Here is a 15314-nt window from a genome sequence, read left to right on the forward strand (position 1 = left end):
CGAGCAAACAGTTAGTGGTTACTAATGGGAGTTAGAGTCTGTCATTTGGGAAATAATTAAAACAGTTTTTAGTTTTTGTATAAGCGGACTACGGGGGAGTCATTTGGATGCATCACATTCGTCTGGTCCCACCTAAGAAATGCCATTAGGGCGGCCATCAAAGCATTTTAAGAACACAAAAGACCTCAATAATTTAATCCAAAAAGCCACGGAACGTAACACTTCATTTGCTAGACAATAAATAATAAAATAAAATTGTATTCGAACAGCTTGGACCAGACGCATTGGCACCATAACAATACATTAATGATAATTTTAACACTTGGCTAATAGTTTTTTAATCAAAAATTTAACGCCACACTCAAGCTACAATGGGGCTCTTTGGGTACACACCCAGCCCCAGCCCCAGCCCCATCCTCAGCACCATCCTCAGCACCATCCTAGCCAACCTGACCACACGCATGTTGGGAGAAACCTTAATTACTTTTCAAAGTGCAGCCAAAGATGATAAATTGCTGGATGGGAAAGCCGAAGATCGGCGAGGCGAGCTGATCCCAGACTGACTGTCTGGAACGATCGCTGGGGCTTATTGAGTTCCGATGTCAGTGGAAGATCATTAAAATTACAGGCAGTACCAGCCAGACACAGGGTTCCCAAGAAATCTCAAGGGACAGAGGAGCAGCTGGTCAGCAGCTCCCCCACCATTCCCCATCAAAAGTTTTGTAATTTTTCAATATTCGCACACACAAAACGAAATTAGCTCGTTGGACGATCGGGATCGGGATCGGACTAGGGATTGGGATTGGGTTGGATCGGAATACCAACGCATGCAAATTTCACAGGAATCAAAGAGCAGCACAACAACAGCAAAAAGATGAAGAAAATAAATACAAATAATAATAAAAAGGCTTATCCCCAGCCTCAAAAGTCGTTGCGGCGTTGTGACTTATGGCTGAGCCCGGGCCAGACCTCGGACACAGTTGCTTTCGTCTCGCTACTACACTGAGAGAAATTATTTGGCAGCAATCGTGGGTGCTTAAAATATAGTGGAAATACGGGATCAGTTTAAGAAATTTAATATTCTGAGTTGTGAAAGAATTGAGAAGAAATGGGAGCACTTCTCGCATGTATTAAGAATGAGTTTTTGCTACCATAAATAATTATTTTACGTCAATGAGGAATGAGGAAACTTTCATCTCAATGTTCTTGTATTTTCTGACAGTATTTTTTCTTCAGTGCAGCTTCGGCTTTGGTATATGGTGTGTCTCGTTTCGTTTGGACCATGTGCAGACAGTTGTGAAATTATATTTGCGCATCGTCATGGCCATTGTGTAGCGGAGCTGCAACAGGACTGCGGCCAACACTGGAACAGAGATGGAGACTCTGCCTGGACTGCACTGGACTGGACTCGACTCAACTTTCGATTTGTCAGGGCAGACGAATAGCTTAACAGTTGGGCCAGCTTCGTCTGTGGCAGGTTGTTGCAGGGGTAGATCGAGCCGCGAGAGCTATGGGAGCTAGCCGCGCATCATCGTCATCGTGCTATTCAAACAAATGATTTACAAAATGTTAAATGAATTATGCATTTTGCATATGCGCTCTGGCCGTATCGTGCAATTTTTCATAACCAATGGCCAGCAGACCCGGGATAGCCAGCAAGAGAGAGCGAGAGCCAGGGAGAACCGAAAGGGAACAGAAGGCAAAACGAGAACCTGTGCCGGGGAACATTTTCTTGGTGTTGGCTTTAATAAATTGGCGTGGGGTGCGCCTCGAGCAAATGTGCCTCATCCACAACTTCTTGATGCTGTTGTCGCAGCCTTGTTTAGGCCATGTCCCGGCCGAATGTCCATGGCCATGTCATGGCATTGGGCGGCATGCGGTGACTTGAGCAAATACAGCCAATGGACAACGCGAAAAGGAAGGCTCATATAATCAAGTCATATAAATTGAGTGCATTTTTCATAATAAATGAAGGGAATTGTCTAAATTATGCCGTGTGCGCTCACCTGGTGACCGCAAGAGTCAAGTGGGCCTCATCGATGGGCGCTCGTCGTGTGGGCAGTGCGTGTGGGAAATTGCTTAGATGGAAAATTGCGAAGCAGTTGGACAACAGGTTGCAGAGAGAGTGCATTGATTGGGCACGAAATTTAACTGAATAAGTGATGCCTCAGGCATTGCGTGGATTGCTCTCAAATGACTCCATCAAATTAGGAGCCAAAGTTCTATTCGTAGCCGTTTCATCACCAAAAACAGAACTTTAAGATATCCAAAAAGCTGCCCAAAACCCAAGGAATTGTATCGTAAATTATAAACATATCCCGACGCACTTCATTATAAGAGAAAACTAGGGAACGAACACGAGCAAGCCACTCACTCAGTGGAAAGAGAATCCAACGAGAAAATACATATGTGGATCACATTAGGCAGGTGAGATATGTTGATGTGCCTTAAAACAATATTTGCGTGAATCCTCCCATGCCATCAGCGATTGCAGCCCAAAGATCTGTGTTTGGTTAGCTATTAAGTGCATCCCGAGTGTGCAAGGCAGCATAACCCTCAGGGAATGGTGGGTGTTGGGTGTGCCCGGTGCCGCCCGATTCCTGATCGATCATGTAAACAACTCCAGCATATTTAGTATGTGTAAGGAAAATAAATGGTCTGCCATGCGCGGGGAAAACGAGAAAATGGAGAGTGCACGACTAGACTAACAGTAGCCATGGGCTAATTATGCTCAACCCATGCCCAGGCCCATTCTCCACACAGGCCCTGTCTTGTCTTGTCTCCCACTTGAGAGCTGCGCCCTTCAGCAAGATACTTGGCCTGCACTAAAGTTGATTTATGCACCTCTGCATAGGAACCGCAGAAACGAACCAAGCAGACTGCCAGGCGGCTGTTCTGCTGCTGAAAGTTTCAAGTAGTTTCCACAACCAGATGCAGACCCAGTCCCAGTCCCAGACCCAGACCCAGACCCAGGCACCTTGCAACCTCATTTCCCAGCCAACATTTGGAGCACTTAAATCACTCTGCCTGGAATTGTCTTGGCCATTGTTTGAACGGAAATCGTGTGCAGTGAACAAATTATGAGTTCCAGCCTTATTCGATGTCACGTAATTGTTCAAAATATATTTAAACCACAACGATTCAATGAAAAATCTCCTCGAGAGCCTGCAGCTGCTGCTGGAACTTTTTGTTGAACTCCAAACACCGAATTTCGCGATCAACATGCAATCGATCAGCATCATATCCTCTGGATATTGGGTATTTCATTGGAATATCTTGATATCTTTGCTCAGAGGCCCTCAGAATGCTCTCGGCCATCCAATACAAGCGATCTTTATTGAATATATCCTTCACCGGCTCAGAGCGTCGCTTGAATATTACACTGGGCATGCAGTTCTGTATCGACCGATGGCAGGTGTCATCGGTGGGAGTTATTCTGTCTCTTCTGCACTTATTTCCACTCCTGGTGGTCAGAGCTGCTGCCAAGAGCTTAGCTCGGATTTGATCCTCATTGGCGGAGGCCGATAGGTCCAAGAAGCATGAATTCTCATCCATGACCACATAACCCTTGATATCTGGCAATTCCATCAACGCCTCGTCGGCGTTGTAGATCCTTAGACCCAAGGGACTTCGTGCTGTCTTCGGCGCATTCACCTCACAATCGCTTTGATATTGTGTTCCAATGGAGGCCATCGATCTGGTAATTAAGCAATCCTGACTTCCCTCATTTTTATTGTCAACTTTCTCCGAGATGCTGCTGCATCGTGCCATCTTAATGTTAATGGGACTATTTCCACGATCTTGATATTTCTTGGGCACACATTTAACGCGACGCCGACGCCGACGATGACGATGACGATGATGGCGTGTGCCGCAGCAGAGATTATCTCTTGGTAGAGAAGATCGGGATATCGTTGATCTTGTGGAACTCTCGCTGCAGGCTGGATAGCTGGTGTCATCTGTCATCTCTTTCTGATCCTTTTGAGACCTGACTTCATAATGTACTTGACTTGGTCCTGCGTGGAAATCTTCCAGGCTTCTTGGTGAGCAGCTCGAACTGCTAACTAATTCCCTTGGTGAACGTTCAGGCGTTTGCACTTTACATTCTCCAATCTGTTCTGAATCAAGCTCTACCGATAGATCGCTGTCTATCGATCTTCTAAAGGAGCTTCTCACGCCATCTAAGGGATCCTTGTTTTCATACTCCCTTATGATCCTCAGTGGCTTCTGATCATTGGAATCTTCAGGTGTATCAGCAGAATCGACAGAACTATTTGTGGCTGTCTCCTCTATCTGCTCCCTTTGCTGATCCTTGCATTCGGGACTATGAAACGTTTCTAAGAAACCCCTGACGTTTGGTTTGATGCTCACATTTGTCGCTCTAGGATAGTGTGCCACATCGCTCCAGGTCTCGGAACCCCAACTTCTGTCTGTGTATGGCTCTGAATCTTCTTCAGTTCGATGTGCCCATTCTTCGGGATACCCCGATGAATATCCCCATCTGGATTTATTCAGATTGAACACACGACAGAGTCTGTCTGCCCTCTCTTGACGCCTTTTGGACTCTTTGTAGATCTCGCTGTAAACTTGACTGTAGCTCAAGGAAGCGTCAGTAGATTTTTCGCTTGTACAAGACGTCGTATCCGGATCACTCTCAGAGCGTATTTCCTCCTTGGGGTTGCTGTCAGAGTAATCATTTGTCTCTTCGGAAGGTTGCTCCTCGGAGGTGTAGCAAATATCGGGTCTAACTTCTGCCTCTGCCTTGTGGTAGAAGTTTCTTTTGGAGACCTTTTCCTTGCACTCAATGTCTGATTCCTTTATATTGTGATCTATGTCAGCATCCTGAGCTTTTATGATCTGATTCACATACTCATCCGCTCTATCCCAGCAAACCTTAACGATTTCCCGGTCGATTGGTGTCTGCTCCGTCGTACATTTTGTGTTGTCAGAGTGTTTATTTTGGGTTCTTTTTGAATCTTCTTCGGATAAGACATTGCATATTTCCCCTTCGCAATGTTTTTCAGTTTTACTAGCCTCCTCTGGGAGCTTCTTTTCAGTATTTTCATCAGCATCACTATGGTTAAATGCCTCCCCGAATTGCAGATTGCTATTCCTGTTCTCGTTACCCTCCTTACCAGCAAGGGGCTGGTGGTGTAAAAATATTCATGAAGCATAGTGGATAATAATCCTTTCTTAACTCACCATTTCATCTGTTCGTGTAGCTGTATGTGAAATGTGTTTAGCTTCCTGACTTTACTTGACAATAAATGCAAGATTTCCTGAGGTTCTCCCTCGTTTTCATCACAGTAATGACCTTTGCTTTCAACGGGCACATCAATTAGGGCCAACCGAAAACTTGGCAGCCACAAGGGAGCCGAGAGCCGTGTGGACCACGAAACACCAAACTCAATCAGCCCCCAAAACGTAGGGGAACATTTTAGGTAAAGTTGCCCCTCAATCAGCACGCGGTGAACTCCACCTTGCCCACACACCACGAACCACAGAACAACCAAAAAAGTGCAGTCAGAACGGGGCAAGGGGCGGGGTCTTTGGGGCGTTTTTGGGGGCACTGCAACTGTGCTTCAACTGGGTGCCCCATTAGTGTCATTTAGCAGCTAATTATGCTGCGCCTGTGAATTACTTTTTAATTTGTTGCTCTGCTCCCCGCACCAAAAACAAAAATAAACGCCAGCCAAGAACCTCAAGTGGCCAAGAGCAAGCGAATGGCCAGAAGAGTGCCGAGTGCCGAGTGCTGGCAGCCAAGAAACTCAAGTGGCAAATATTTCCATTGGAGTTTTGGCAGCCAGCTTGGCTGCTCCCTCTGTTCTCCATCTGCAGCTCCATTTCGGGTCGGTTCTGGGCTCCCTTTTGGGTCGCTCCCTCCGCTGTGGTCCGTCTGTTTGTTTGGCGCGTGCTGTGGGCGTTCTCATTCATTTGTGTGCTGCCCAAGGGCCCAAGACCTTAGAGTCTGGCTCCCAATCTGTGGAAGCCTGGTGGCAAAATGGGCGTGTGTAGATGTAGAAATTATGTTGTTGGTAAAGACTCAAGAGGAAGATGAAACAAAGCTTTGGGGGAAGTGTCTGTAGAGGCTGGCAGAGAATGGGATCGCTTGGCATATTCAGATCGCTGGAATTTAAGGGCCTAAGAGATAATTGTAAGAACTTTCTTTCATTGATTTGTCAGGGAGTGTTGCAAGGAGGAAGTGGATGGAAAGTATCACACTGATAGACGCAAAAAGTCCTCCTCTAGATTATGGCAATTATTTCGAATTTTCTAGGGTACTTCTCTGGCATGTAAGTCCATTCCCTGCCACCACTAGCACGATCCCTTAGCCGCCTTTTGATGTTCACGCCTCTGGTGGCACACTTCAAGTCGCTATTGCCATGTTCCAAGTGTTAATTAGACAAAACTAATTAAACATTTTACGCACACACACGCTCCGTTTAGGGACAGGGAACGGGGCAAGGGAGGGGGAGGAGCAGGCGAAGACAACGGCGCCATATCATCAGTGGCAAAGTCGCCTCAATCAAGGATGCCTTGACGGAACGAAAGAGGGACAGCGACTGGGGACAGGGGTGCAGCTGGAGCAGGGCCTAAGGATGGTTGCAGGCCAAAAGCGGCAGAGACACATTCACTGAAGTCGCTCAGAGGGCATAAATCGTTGAATGACATGCGACAAACGTCCGAGTTACATTCTGTGCGGTGCGATTGATACGACAATCGACGATCACCGATCGCCGTTCGATGGTTGCCTGGATGGACGGATGGATGGATGATGATGGGTAATTAAAAATTGATCACGTTTAACAAACTGCTACCGAAACAATATATCACAAATGATCAGTTGCAGCAGCAGCAGCAGCAGGAGCAGGAGGAGCAGAAGGACGACTTGACAAAGTCACAAAAGTTGAGCAGCTCGATCGATTCGATTCGATTTGATCGGTTATATGGACATATCGATCTGGTTGAACTGCCACATTAAGTCAAAGCTCTGGTTACATTTCATCTCGAAGAGTTCCCTCACCTCTCCTTACAGTTCTTCTTTGCTTTCAGTGTTTGTTTTTTGTGGTTATTGTTGATCAGTCCATCAATAATTCATTATGGTTGAGTGATCTATTCAGCAGAGGAGCCAATCGATCGTTCGTTTCTTCCATCGATCGCGAGAAAAAAGATATTCCGCCTGTCAGCCAGGGACCCGTCCTGGCACAAGTGTTTCTTTTTGTTCGCCATCATTTTGAAAGCAAAATTGTGCCATAAATATAATAAATACATATTGGAAGAGCCTGCGGAGGAGGCTGAGGGGAGCCAGAACAATGGGACCGCAGAGGTTCCGCTCATTATTAGCTAAGAATTGAAGGACCCTTCAGCATGGGTGTTGGTTTTTTCATCCCATAACCGTATGGAACTTCTGATTGAACACCGCCGCCGCCGCCGCCGGGCCGGACATACTCCAGAATGTTATTGATGAATGCCAGCAATGCGGTAGGGCGATGGATCACATCACATCAGCATCAGTATCAGTATCACCGAGGAAAACCAGACTCCCTCCACTCGTTTCGTAACCCCCTCTGGGGTCTACTTGGGCAAACTTTAACCCTTGAGAGATTTGCGACGAGGTGTTGGATAAAACATAAAGTTCGTGTGAATGCCGACACGTTGTGACAATTGTTTGACAACAGCAACAATAAGGGAACAAGCGACAGCCGCAGACATGGAGAACTATGAAAAGGTCGTCAAGAGACAACCGCATGACTCGCCCACAATCATCGATAGCATTTTTGTTGTTTAAACGTGCCACGAGTCGCCCGCGAACATTCAAAATATGCAAATGCCACAATGCCAGACAGGGGGACGGGGCAACAAGCAGGCAGCAGGCAGCAGGGCATGAGTCCCAGGCACAGCCACTGGCACAGGCACTAGGACAGAAAGCAAACCAATCCAATCGTCGGATGCCATCATCTGGCTTGACTTTGTCGCTGGTTTCGCTGTGTGGAGAGGGCTCCTGCTACTCCGAGTTCTGCGAATGTTTTCGAGCAACAAAAATGAAATTAATACCAAATGAAATGCGTCCAATCATATTGACAAGCGGGACAAATCTTGGCAGACTGACGGGCAGACAGCTCTGGTCCGACAATTGTTGAGCGATTATTCCTCACCATGGAAGGAGGTCTTCAAGATCTTTTAACGTTTCGAAGCAGGGAATATTTTCTGGCTAATTTTAATTCACTTTCCGCTTTATTGAACAATCATTTACTGCCTCCACACACCCCCAAAAGGGACTAAACCCTATCCCACTTGGACTTACAACACTGTCTGCCCCTGCCCCAGTCGGTCTGCTTCGTTGCCCAACCCTGCATTTGGATCTTGTTCGTCCAGCGTTGTGGTTCTTGTTGTTCGGGGCTGGAACAACACCCAGAGAGCATATTGATATCGTGCATATTGATCTTGTTGGGCGATAAGTCTGCGCTCGAATACCTACAATATTTATATATATAAATATTTTCATCGCTGGGCTTAGGCTTCCACTTCCATGGAAGTTGATCGCATAAAGTCCGCAGGGGCAGCGGGGAGAGGGAAACAAAAACAAAGACTCCAGCTCCAGCTCCAGCTCTGTATTGGCATTAGAGCTTCGGTCTTCGGAGTTGGCCAGTAGTTGGATTGGATTCTTTTTTGCTTTTGGTTTTCTTTGGGCCTTTGCAGTTGAACTCAGGGCCAGAGCAAGACCAGGACGAGGACCGATGGAGGATGGAGGACCGAGAACTAAGGCACATGTGCCCCAGACATTCTCACACGACCAGCTGTGGCATGGCGATTGGGGGGTACGGTGCGGGAGAGCCTGGAACTGGGACTGACTCGATTGCGGTCTCTCTTCCTAGACCGCAACTATAAATTTCATAAACAGTTTGGCTTTTGCTCTGCCATTGGGACTTGCCTTTGCCTTTGGCTCTGCCTTTGGCACTGGAGTTGCCTTTTTGGCTGAAGGTCTTTGCATTTCTGCGAATTAATATTCGTGTGATTTTTTATCGTTATTTGATTTCGGCCAAATGTATTGGCCATATGAGTCAAAGATCTTGCCATAATTATTGCCATTGCAGTGCCAGTGAAAGGTACCGAAGGCCTTTCTAAAATAAGAAAATAATCTCCTCAGAAATTGCAGGTAATGGAAGATGGAGATGATTCCCATGTCCATCCCTTGAGTCACTGACATCCAAGTATTTCCCTCCGCATTCAACCCAAGTACTTCCTGTAAACTCTTCGACCCATTAACCCCCATAAAGATTGCCACAAACATGTGTCAAGCCATGGCCATAAATGTCCGAGAAATTAACAAGAGCTCAAAGTGTAAGCCCAATCCCCCGAGTGGCCCCAAAAATAGTCATTAAGTGGCTGAGCCTCAACTTTAACCTTTTTAATGGCAGGCCTACTCCCCGCCCTCCCACACACACACACACACACACACACACACTCCTTGGTCAATTAGCCAAAGTCATAAATGGGGCAACATAAAATGCAGGAAGACTGGCGAAGATCTCCCCGTAATTATGCAAAACATTTCAATATACGGACGGGTATGTGCAGCTGGATGGGACATGGAGGGGCGTTTGCAGAAATTAACTTATTAATTCAGCAAGTTGGGAATTTCAATTTGGCCGATTGGAGGCCCTTTTAATGGTTCTGCAACGTTTTGGTTATTAATTTCACTCGCAAAACACACGGCGTATGTGGAATGTCCCTCTTGGCCACTTTTATTCTCTAATGAGAGACAGGGTCGTATGGAGGGAGAGGGAGAGGCAGGCCAGGGGTGACCACAAACAGCAGCTCGTAATTTAATATTTCATGGCGCCAGCAGCACTATAAAAAAGGCAGCAGCAACCTCAAGACCAGCTCCAAAATGAAATGACTTAAGCTGCACCATTCATTATGACAACACGACGTGGCTGGAGGACCCCGGACCCAGACCAGGACCCGGACCCAGTCCCAGTCGCAGTCGCAGACAGGCCGTAGAGCAGTGCGCAGTGCGGGGGTCACACACATTCCCTGGCTTTTTGCAGATTTGCTGCTGCTTCATCTTCATCATCTTTCGGTTATCTTCGCAGGTCCTCCTCCAGCACCTCCGCCTCCGCCTCCGCCAGAGCTCGCTCGCTCGCTCACACAGTAAAAAAATGTCTGCGCCAAACACAAATTTTGTGTTGAGATTGCGATCATTTCACTGATATGGCATCCCCCGCCTGGACCCCAGCCCTCACTCCTACAGTATTTCGCGTTCAGGCGTGTGCGCAGGCGCAATCCACGAATCGATTCACTCTCTGCCAGAGACCCACTCCCCGCTCCTTCTCCATCGACAAGGTGGAACAACGCGTGACGCAAAAATACCAAACATACAACATTTGACTGTTTTCTGTGTGGTTGTTGCTGCTGTTGTTCTGGTTAACCCTTTCATGTCACTGCCATGCACTGCGAGAAATTATATGCTAGAATCGTAGTGGGACATTTCCACTTTTCTACCAAAAATCGATCAGCAAGCGAACGTTTTATACTTGAATATTATTTACAATCATAGAACGGATGTTATTGCAGATAATTTATCTATAGCTTCCCATCTCAACTCATTTCAATCCACTCTTAGTGCCAACAATTAGCAAACAAAACACAGAAGATGAGCATTCGAGTCGTCCTGAGAGCCCCGCAGCAGCAGCCCATCGCATTATGTTGAATGAATGATATTTTATGCTTTACGCTCAGATCTGTGGGTTTTTCGTTGATTGTTTTTGTATTGAAACTCCTTCGGAGCGCTTCGCCCGCTGCCCATAAACGTACTCGTAATGTGTACAAAATTGTGAACATGTGGGAACTTTTTTCGCGTTTCGGTTTCAGTTGTGAGTTTTGGTTTGAGTTTGAGTTTGAGTTTAAGTTTGGGTGCTTTTATTTTGATTTTATTTCATATGCTGGTTGGTTGGTTTGCCTCGCTGGTTGGATGTTTGCTTGGATGGCGGTGGCTGGTCTCGGCTGCATCGGACAACATCGATGACTGCGATTGCGCCTGCGACTCGGCCTCTCCTCCATCACCGAACGAACCCTATCCCCATAGCCACCTTCATCTGGGTTTGACTCGGACTCGGCGTCGGAGTCTGAATCTGAGTCTGAGTCGCAGCTTTTTGGTGTTGTTATGTCGTACTCATTTCGTTTTTGATTTATGCAGCGTACCCTTTCTAAATAATAAATAAAATATGAAATATGTCGTATTTCTCTCCGTTTTTCTCCCCTGTATTTTTTGCAACTCGAAGAAGAACAGATCTTGGGTTCCACTTGGCTTTATTCCTCACCTGAAATGACTCTGGAGCAGCAGCAGGCACAGGAGGACAGGAGCCAGGGAGCCAGGGGCCAGGAGATCAGGGTACCAGGTTTCGTTTGAACCGAATCTGGTGTCGTTTTGTTAAGTGTCCATCAAAATCATTTTTGTGTCTCCACAAAGCTCAAAATGTATACATCAAATGCTGTGAGTTCTGCTTCTCTTTTTTTTTCGGTTAGCTCATAAATTATATTTTTGCCAGTCTGTTTGTGGGATACTTTTTTTGGGTGCGTTTTTGTGTGTTTGATTTTGAAGAAACTGAAAGTTTTACTCGGACAGCGACTCGGTAGACTGACAAGTGGGCTTGGGGGCTTCAGGACTCCAATTTTTTCTTTGTATTCCTGTCCATCTTTGGCCATACTCGTATGGTGGGTCCGGCGCTAGTTGGCTGTCAAATTAGTTTGCTTTCACGGTGACCGATGGGAATGGGGTTGAGTCATGCTGAGTGTGTCTGTAGGATGTAGATCCTTTTTGAAGCAAACGAAGGGTAGAAATGGGAGTAATATGTTGGAATATCTGTGGAGTGAGTTATCCCAGGAATGTAAAGAATTGTAGCGAGATATGGAGGGGGCATAGTAATTGTTAGATATTAAGTAAAAGCAAAATATATGGCAAAAGATAGCTTTAATATATTTCCTCAAATATGTTTCCCTTTCTATGAATTCTTTACTGAATCTCAATACCCATTCGTAACCCAGTACCCCCATTAAAATGCCATAATTCTTCTCAAAAGCCTTTTGATGACTGTACTCTTGTTTCACTTCCACTGTTTCAACCAGCAATTACCGTTGCATAAATCAACAGATTTGGTTTTTTATTTGATATTTTCCTTTATTTATGCTGTAAAAAGGTGAACGGCAGCCGGATGAGCATAAAAATAGGCCTTTAAATAAATAGACTCAACCGGATTTGCAACAAACCCAGTCCCATGAGCACACGTACACCTCCGCATCCTCATCCTCATCCGCATCCGTATCCGTATCCTTTCATATGACGCATTTACTACAAGGAACATCAACACCACCAGGAACAACGGCTACAACAACAGACTGCAAGTGAAGTTTCCTTATTTGAAGACCCACCATTATCCTTTCACACGCAGTCCTCACCCAGCATCCGAGGGGAGGACGATGCGCACACTCGCTCTCTCTCGGAAAAAGTCAATTAAAAAAGTTAAATAAATCATAAACTTGGCAGATGATTTGATTGCGGCACAGGATCCCCTGCCTTGCCCGGCCAATGGGCCACAATGTGTCTATGCGTCTATACTCGGCTCGTCCCTTCTGGTTCGAAGGGTAGCCGGAATGTGCCCTCTGTTTGTTTGTGTGTTAGAGGCTTTTATCCTTCGGAAGGGAACTGCGAGTGCTAGTGCGATTCCTCCTTCGGGTGTTTACTTTGCTGCGGTTTTCTTTTTGCGAGGCTTAGCTTCCGGATGATGATGATGGGTGGATGGGCGGACATCCGACGTCGCCTCGTCCCCCCCAGTTGACTTTCGGGCAATCATAACTGTAACTGTAAATGTTCCATCGCTTTGGATTCCCCTCCTCGCTGAGGGAAAATTTATGAAGTGTGGCGTGTGCAAGGACAACTCCGGACACGTGTACGGTAGTCCTGCATTTGAGTTCTGGGCGTGCTTTGGGGATTTCCATTATTAAACATTTTTCGTCCCGTTTTTCGGCAACTGCAAGTGATTTGCTTTGATTTCCTTGTCTGGCATTTATCATTTCTCTCCTTCGCAGTCGCAGTCGCTCTCTTTGGCAGTAAATGAATTTTAATCAAAAATACAAACACAAGTATTTTGCATAATTTATGATTTTCATGGATACTTGTCGCATTTTTCAAATTTCGTTGTTCCTTTTGCCCCTTAATATATGTATTATTCTTGGCAGACTTCTTAAAGTTGTCCGCACCCGCATCCGTTTCCGCAGTCTCCATAGAATGGAAGCCAAAAAAAGAAAATACTTGAATGAAATTTATGATACACATGGAAAGTGTTCGAATAGAAAACATCCTGTAGATGTGGAGCAGAGTAAATAGTTATTATCAGAATGGTTTCTTTGTTATAATATTCAACATCTTGTATATTCCATTTATGGCAGCATTCGGCATAGGTTCATTGCCACTCATAATTGTATAATCAAGTTCAAAGAATCTCAGAACTACGAGTAAAGAGTTCCGATAGAGTTTCCCCAATAGTTCTCCCATTAAACCACGGATTGTCTTCAAGTGAAAAAAAACTTATCCACTTTTCTCTGAGATTATCTTCTCGGCTTCGCCTGCTACTGTTTCTGTTTCTGCTGCTGCTTTTCCTCCTTTCTTTCTGGCATCCACTGCGAACTCCACTGCGCCAATACGTTTCCGTTTTCCTGTCTGCCCTGACATTTGCAGCATGTTGCTTGTCATTATCCTTGGCTCCTTTCGGCTTCCTCAATTTCTTTTCCTTCTTCGTTTTTTTTTCGTCTTGGGGGACACTTTTCGGGGACCTTACGAAATGATTTAATGACAACGAATGAAAAATTTATTGTGCGTGAAGTTTCTTCTCGCTCAAGGGTCGCCGGAGAGAGATTGGCAACGACATCTCAACATGATTAGCTGGCGGAGACTTTCTTTTTGCAACCCTCGTTTAAATAAATATACATATATACGAGTATGTACAATGTTTTGAATGAAGAGTGGGCGAAGGAGGGTGAGTGCGCCTTGGACAGATAGGTTGGCCTGTCAATGTCATAACTGTGTGGGCGTTCCCCATTTTCCTTTGTCTGGCGGGTCCATAATTATGTTGTCACTGCCAACATGTCCTCGATTAACCCTCCAGCTTTAGGGCTGATGCGGGTCGCAGGTTGGGAAACTTGGATCAAATTACCAAAGTTGCGATTGCGGTTTTGCATTAAAGTAGGAATAATGAGAAGCGCATAGAAGGGTCAAGGTTTGAAGGCAATTTCATCAGTTGAGAGGATAAACAGAGACAGTTTAAGAGAAGTTTAGAGCTGGATTGAAGTGTGCAAGAAGAGTTTGATTAATTTCCTTAAATATCATTGAACATCACTCGCTGATTGTCCTTAAGTCTCCCTAGTACTCCTTAAAACGGCCCTCTTAAAGTTTTCTCTTCCACATTTTCTTTTCCTTTCATTTCCCAACCATTGGAGACGTCACTGCCACTGGCAAGGGCAAAAGCAGAGGCAGAGGCAGAGGCCATTAAAATTTCAATAGGTCCCCCTATAGAGTTTATTCTGCTTCTGGGATACCGACCAATCGTTTGGCATCTTGTCTCTTGTCAATATTGGACAATTCATGCGCATTGCGTAAACATCCGTTAAAACTTTACTTTATGCCCGCCATTTTACGAACGTTTTGGTGTAAATACATTTCCGCCAGCAGTTCAAAAGCGGACAGGCGACAACGGTCAGAGGAGGACCAGAGACCAGGGACACCAGCACTGCACAGGGGACACTGCAGCTCCAGTAGCCAGAACCGAACGAAAAGGGGAACGGAGGCAGATTCTGGCTCAGGAAGCGCAAAAAAATGGCGACGCCAGAGCAAAAAAGGCAAAAGAGATAAACGGAGGGAGGGAGAGAGAAAAAGAGAGCGAGTAAGGCATAAATTATGCACTGCAAAATAAACGACGAGGCACATAATAAAAATCGGCAAAAAATTGTGTACGCAATCAAAAGCATGAAATGGCAAAGAAAATATGAGTGAAGCGAGAGCACGTCGAATGCGGAATGCTCTTTGGGGGATACCCTATCGGGAATGCGGAAAATACTATCCTATAAAATATGCATTATCTGATTGGTGTGTTTCATAGTGTTGTGGGAGCAAAATATTATGCATGTAAAAGTCCATTGGTTTCTTCGCTCTTTGCTTTAATAGATTCCATTCAGAAAGAGCATCAACAAAAGGCCAAAATGAAAGAAAAATAAACCATTACAAAAAGTCCTTTTTTGCTGGCACACAAGAAAGCAAT

At 45.5% G+C, this 15314-nt stretch overlaps 1 protein-coding gene across 1 annotated transcript; it reads right to left on the reverse strand.

The window, feature by feature from the left end:
- Positions 1-3096: 3096 nt before the first annotated feature.
- Positions 3097-5251, reverse strand: LOC117896632. Its single transcript, XM_034805075.1, has 2 exons — positions 5203-5251; positions 3097-5145 (listed from the first exon to the last, which is right to left on the reverse strand). Exons 1-2 carry the CDS (start codon positions 5203-5205, stop codon positions 3142-3144), a joined length of 2007 nt encoding a protein of 668 aa, XP_034660966.1. The 5' UTR covers positions 5206-5251; the 3' UTR covers positions 3097-3141.
- Between the last annotated feature and the right edge of the window lie 10063 nt (positions 5252-15314).

This window comes from Drosophila subobscura, chromosome O (genome assembly GCF_008121235.1).
Source record: "Drosophila subobscura isolate 14011-0131.10 chromosome O, UCBerk_Dsub_1.0, whole genome shotgun sequence".
NCBI lineage: Eukaryota > Metazoa > Arthropoda > Insecta > Diptera > Drosophilidae > Drosophila > Drosophila subobscura.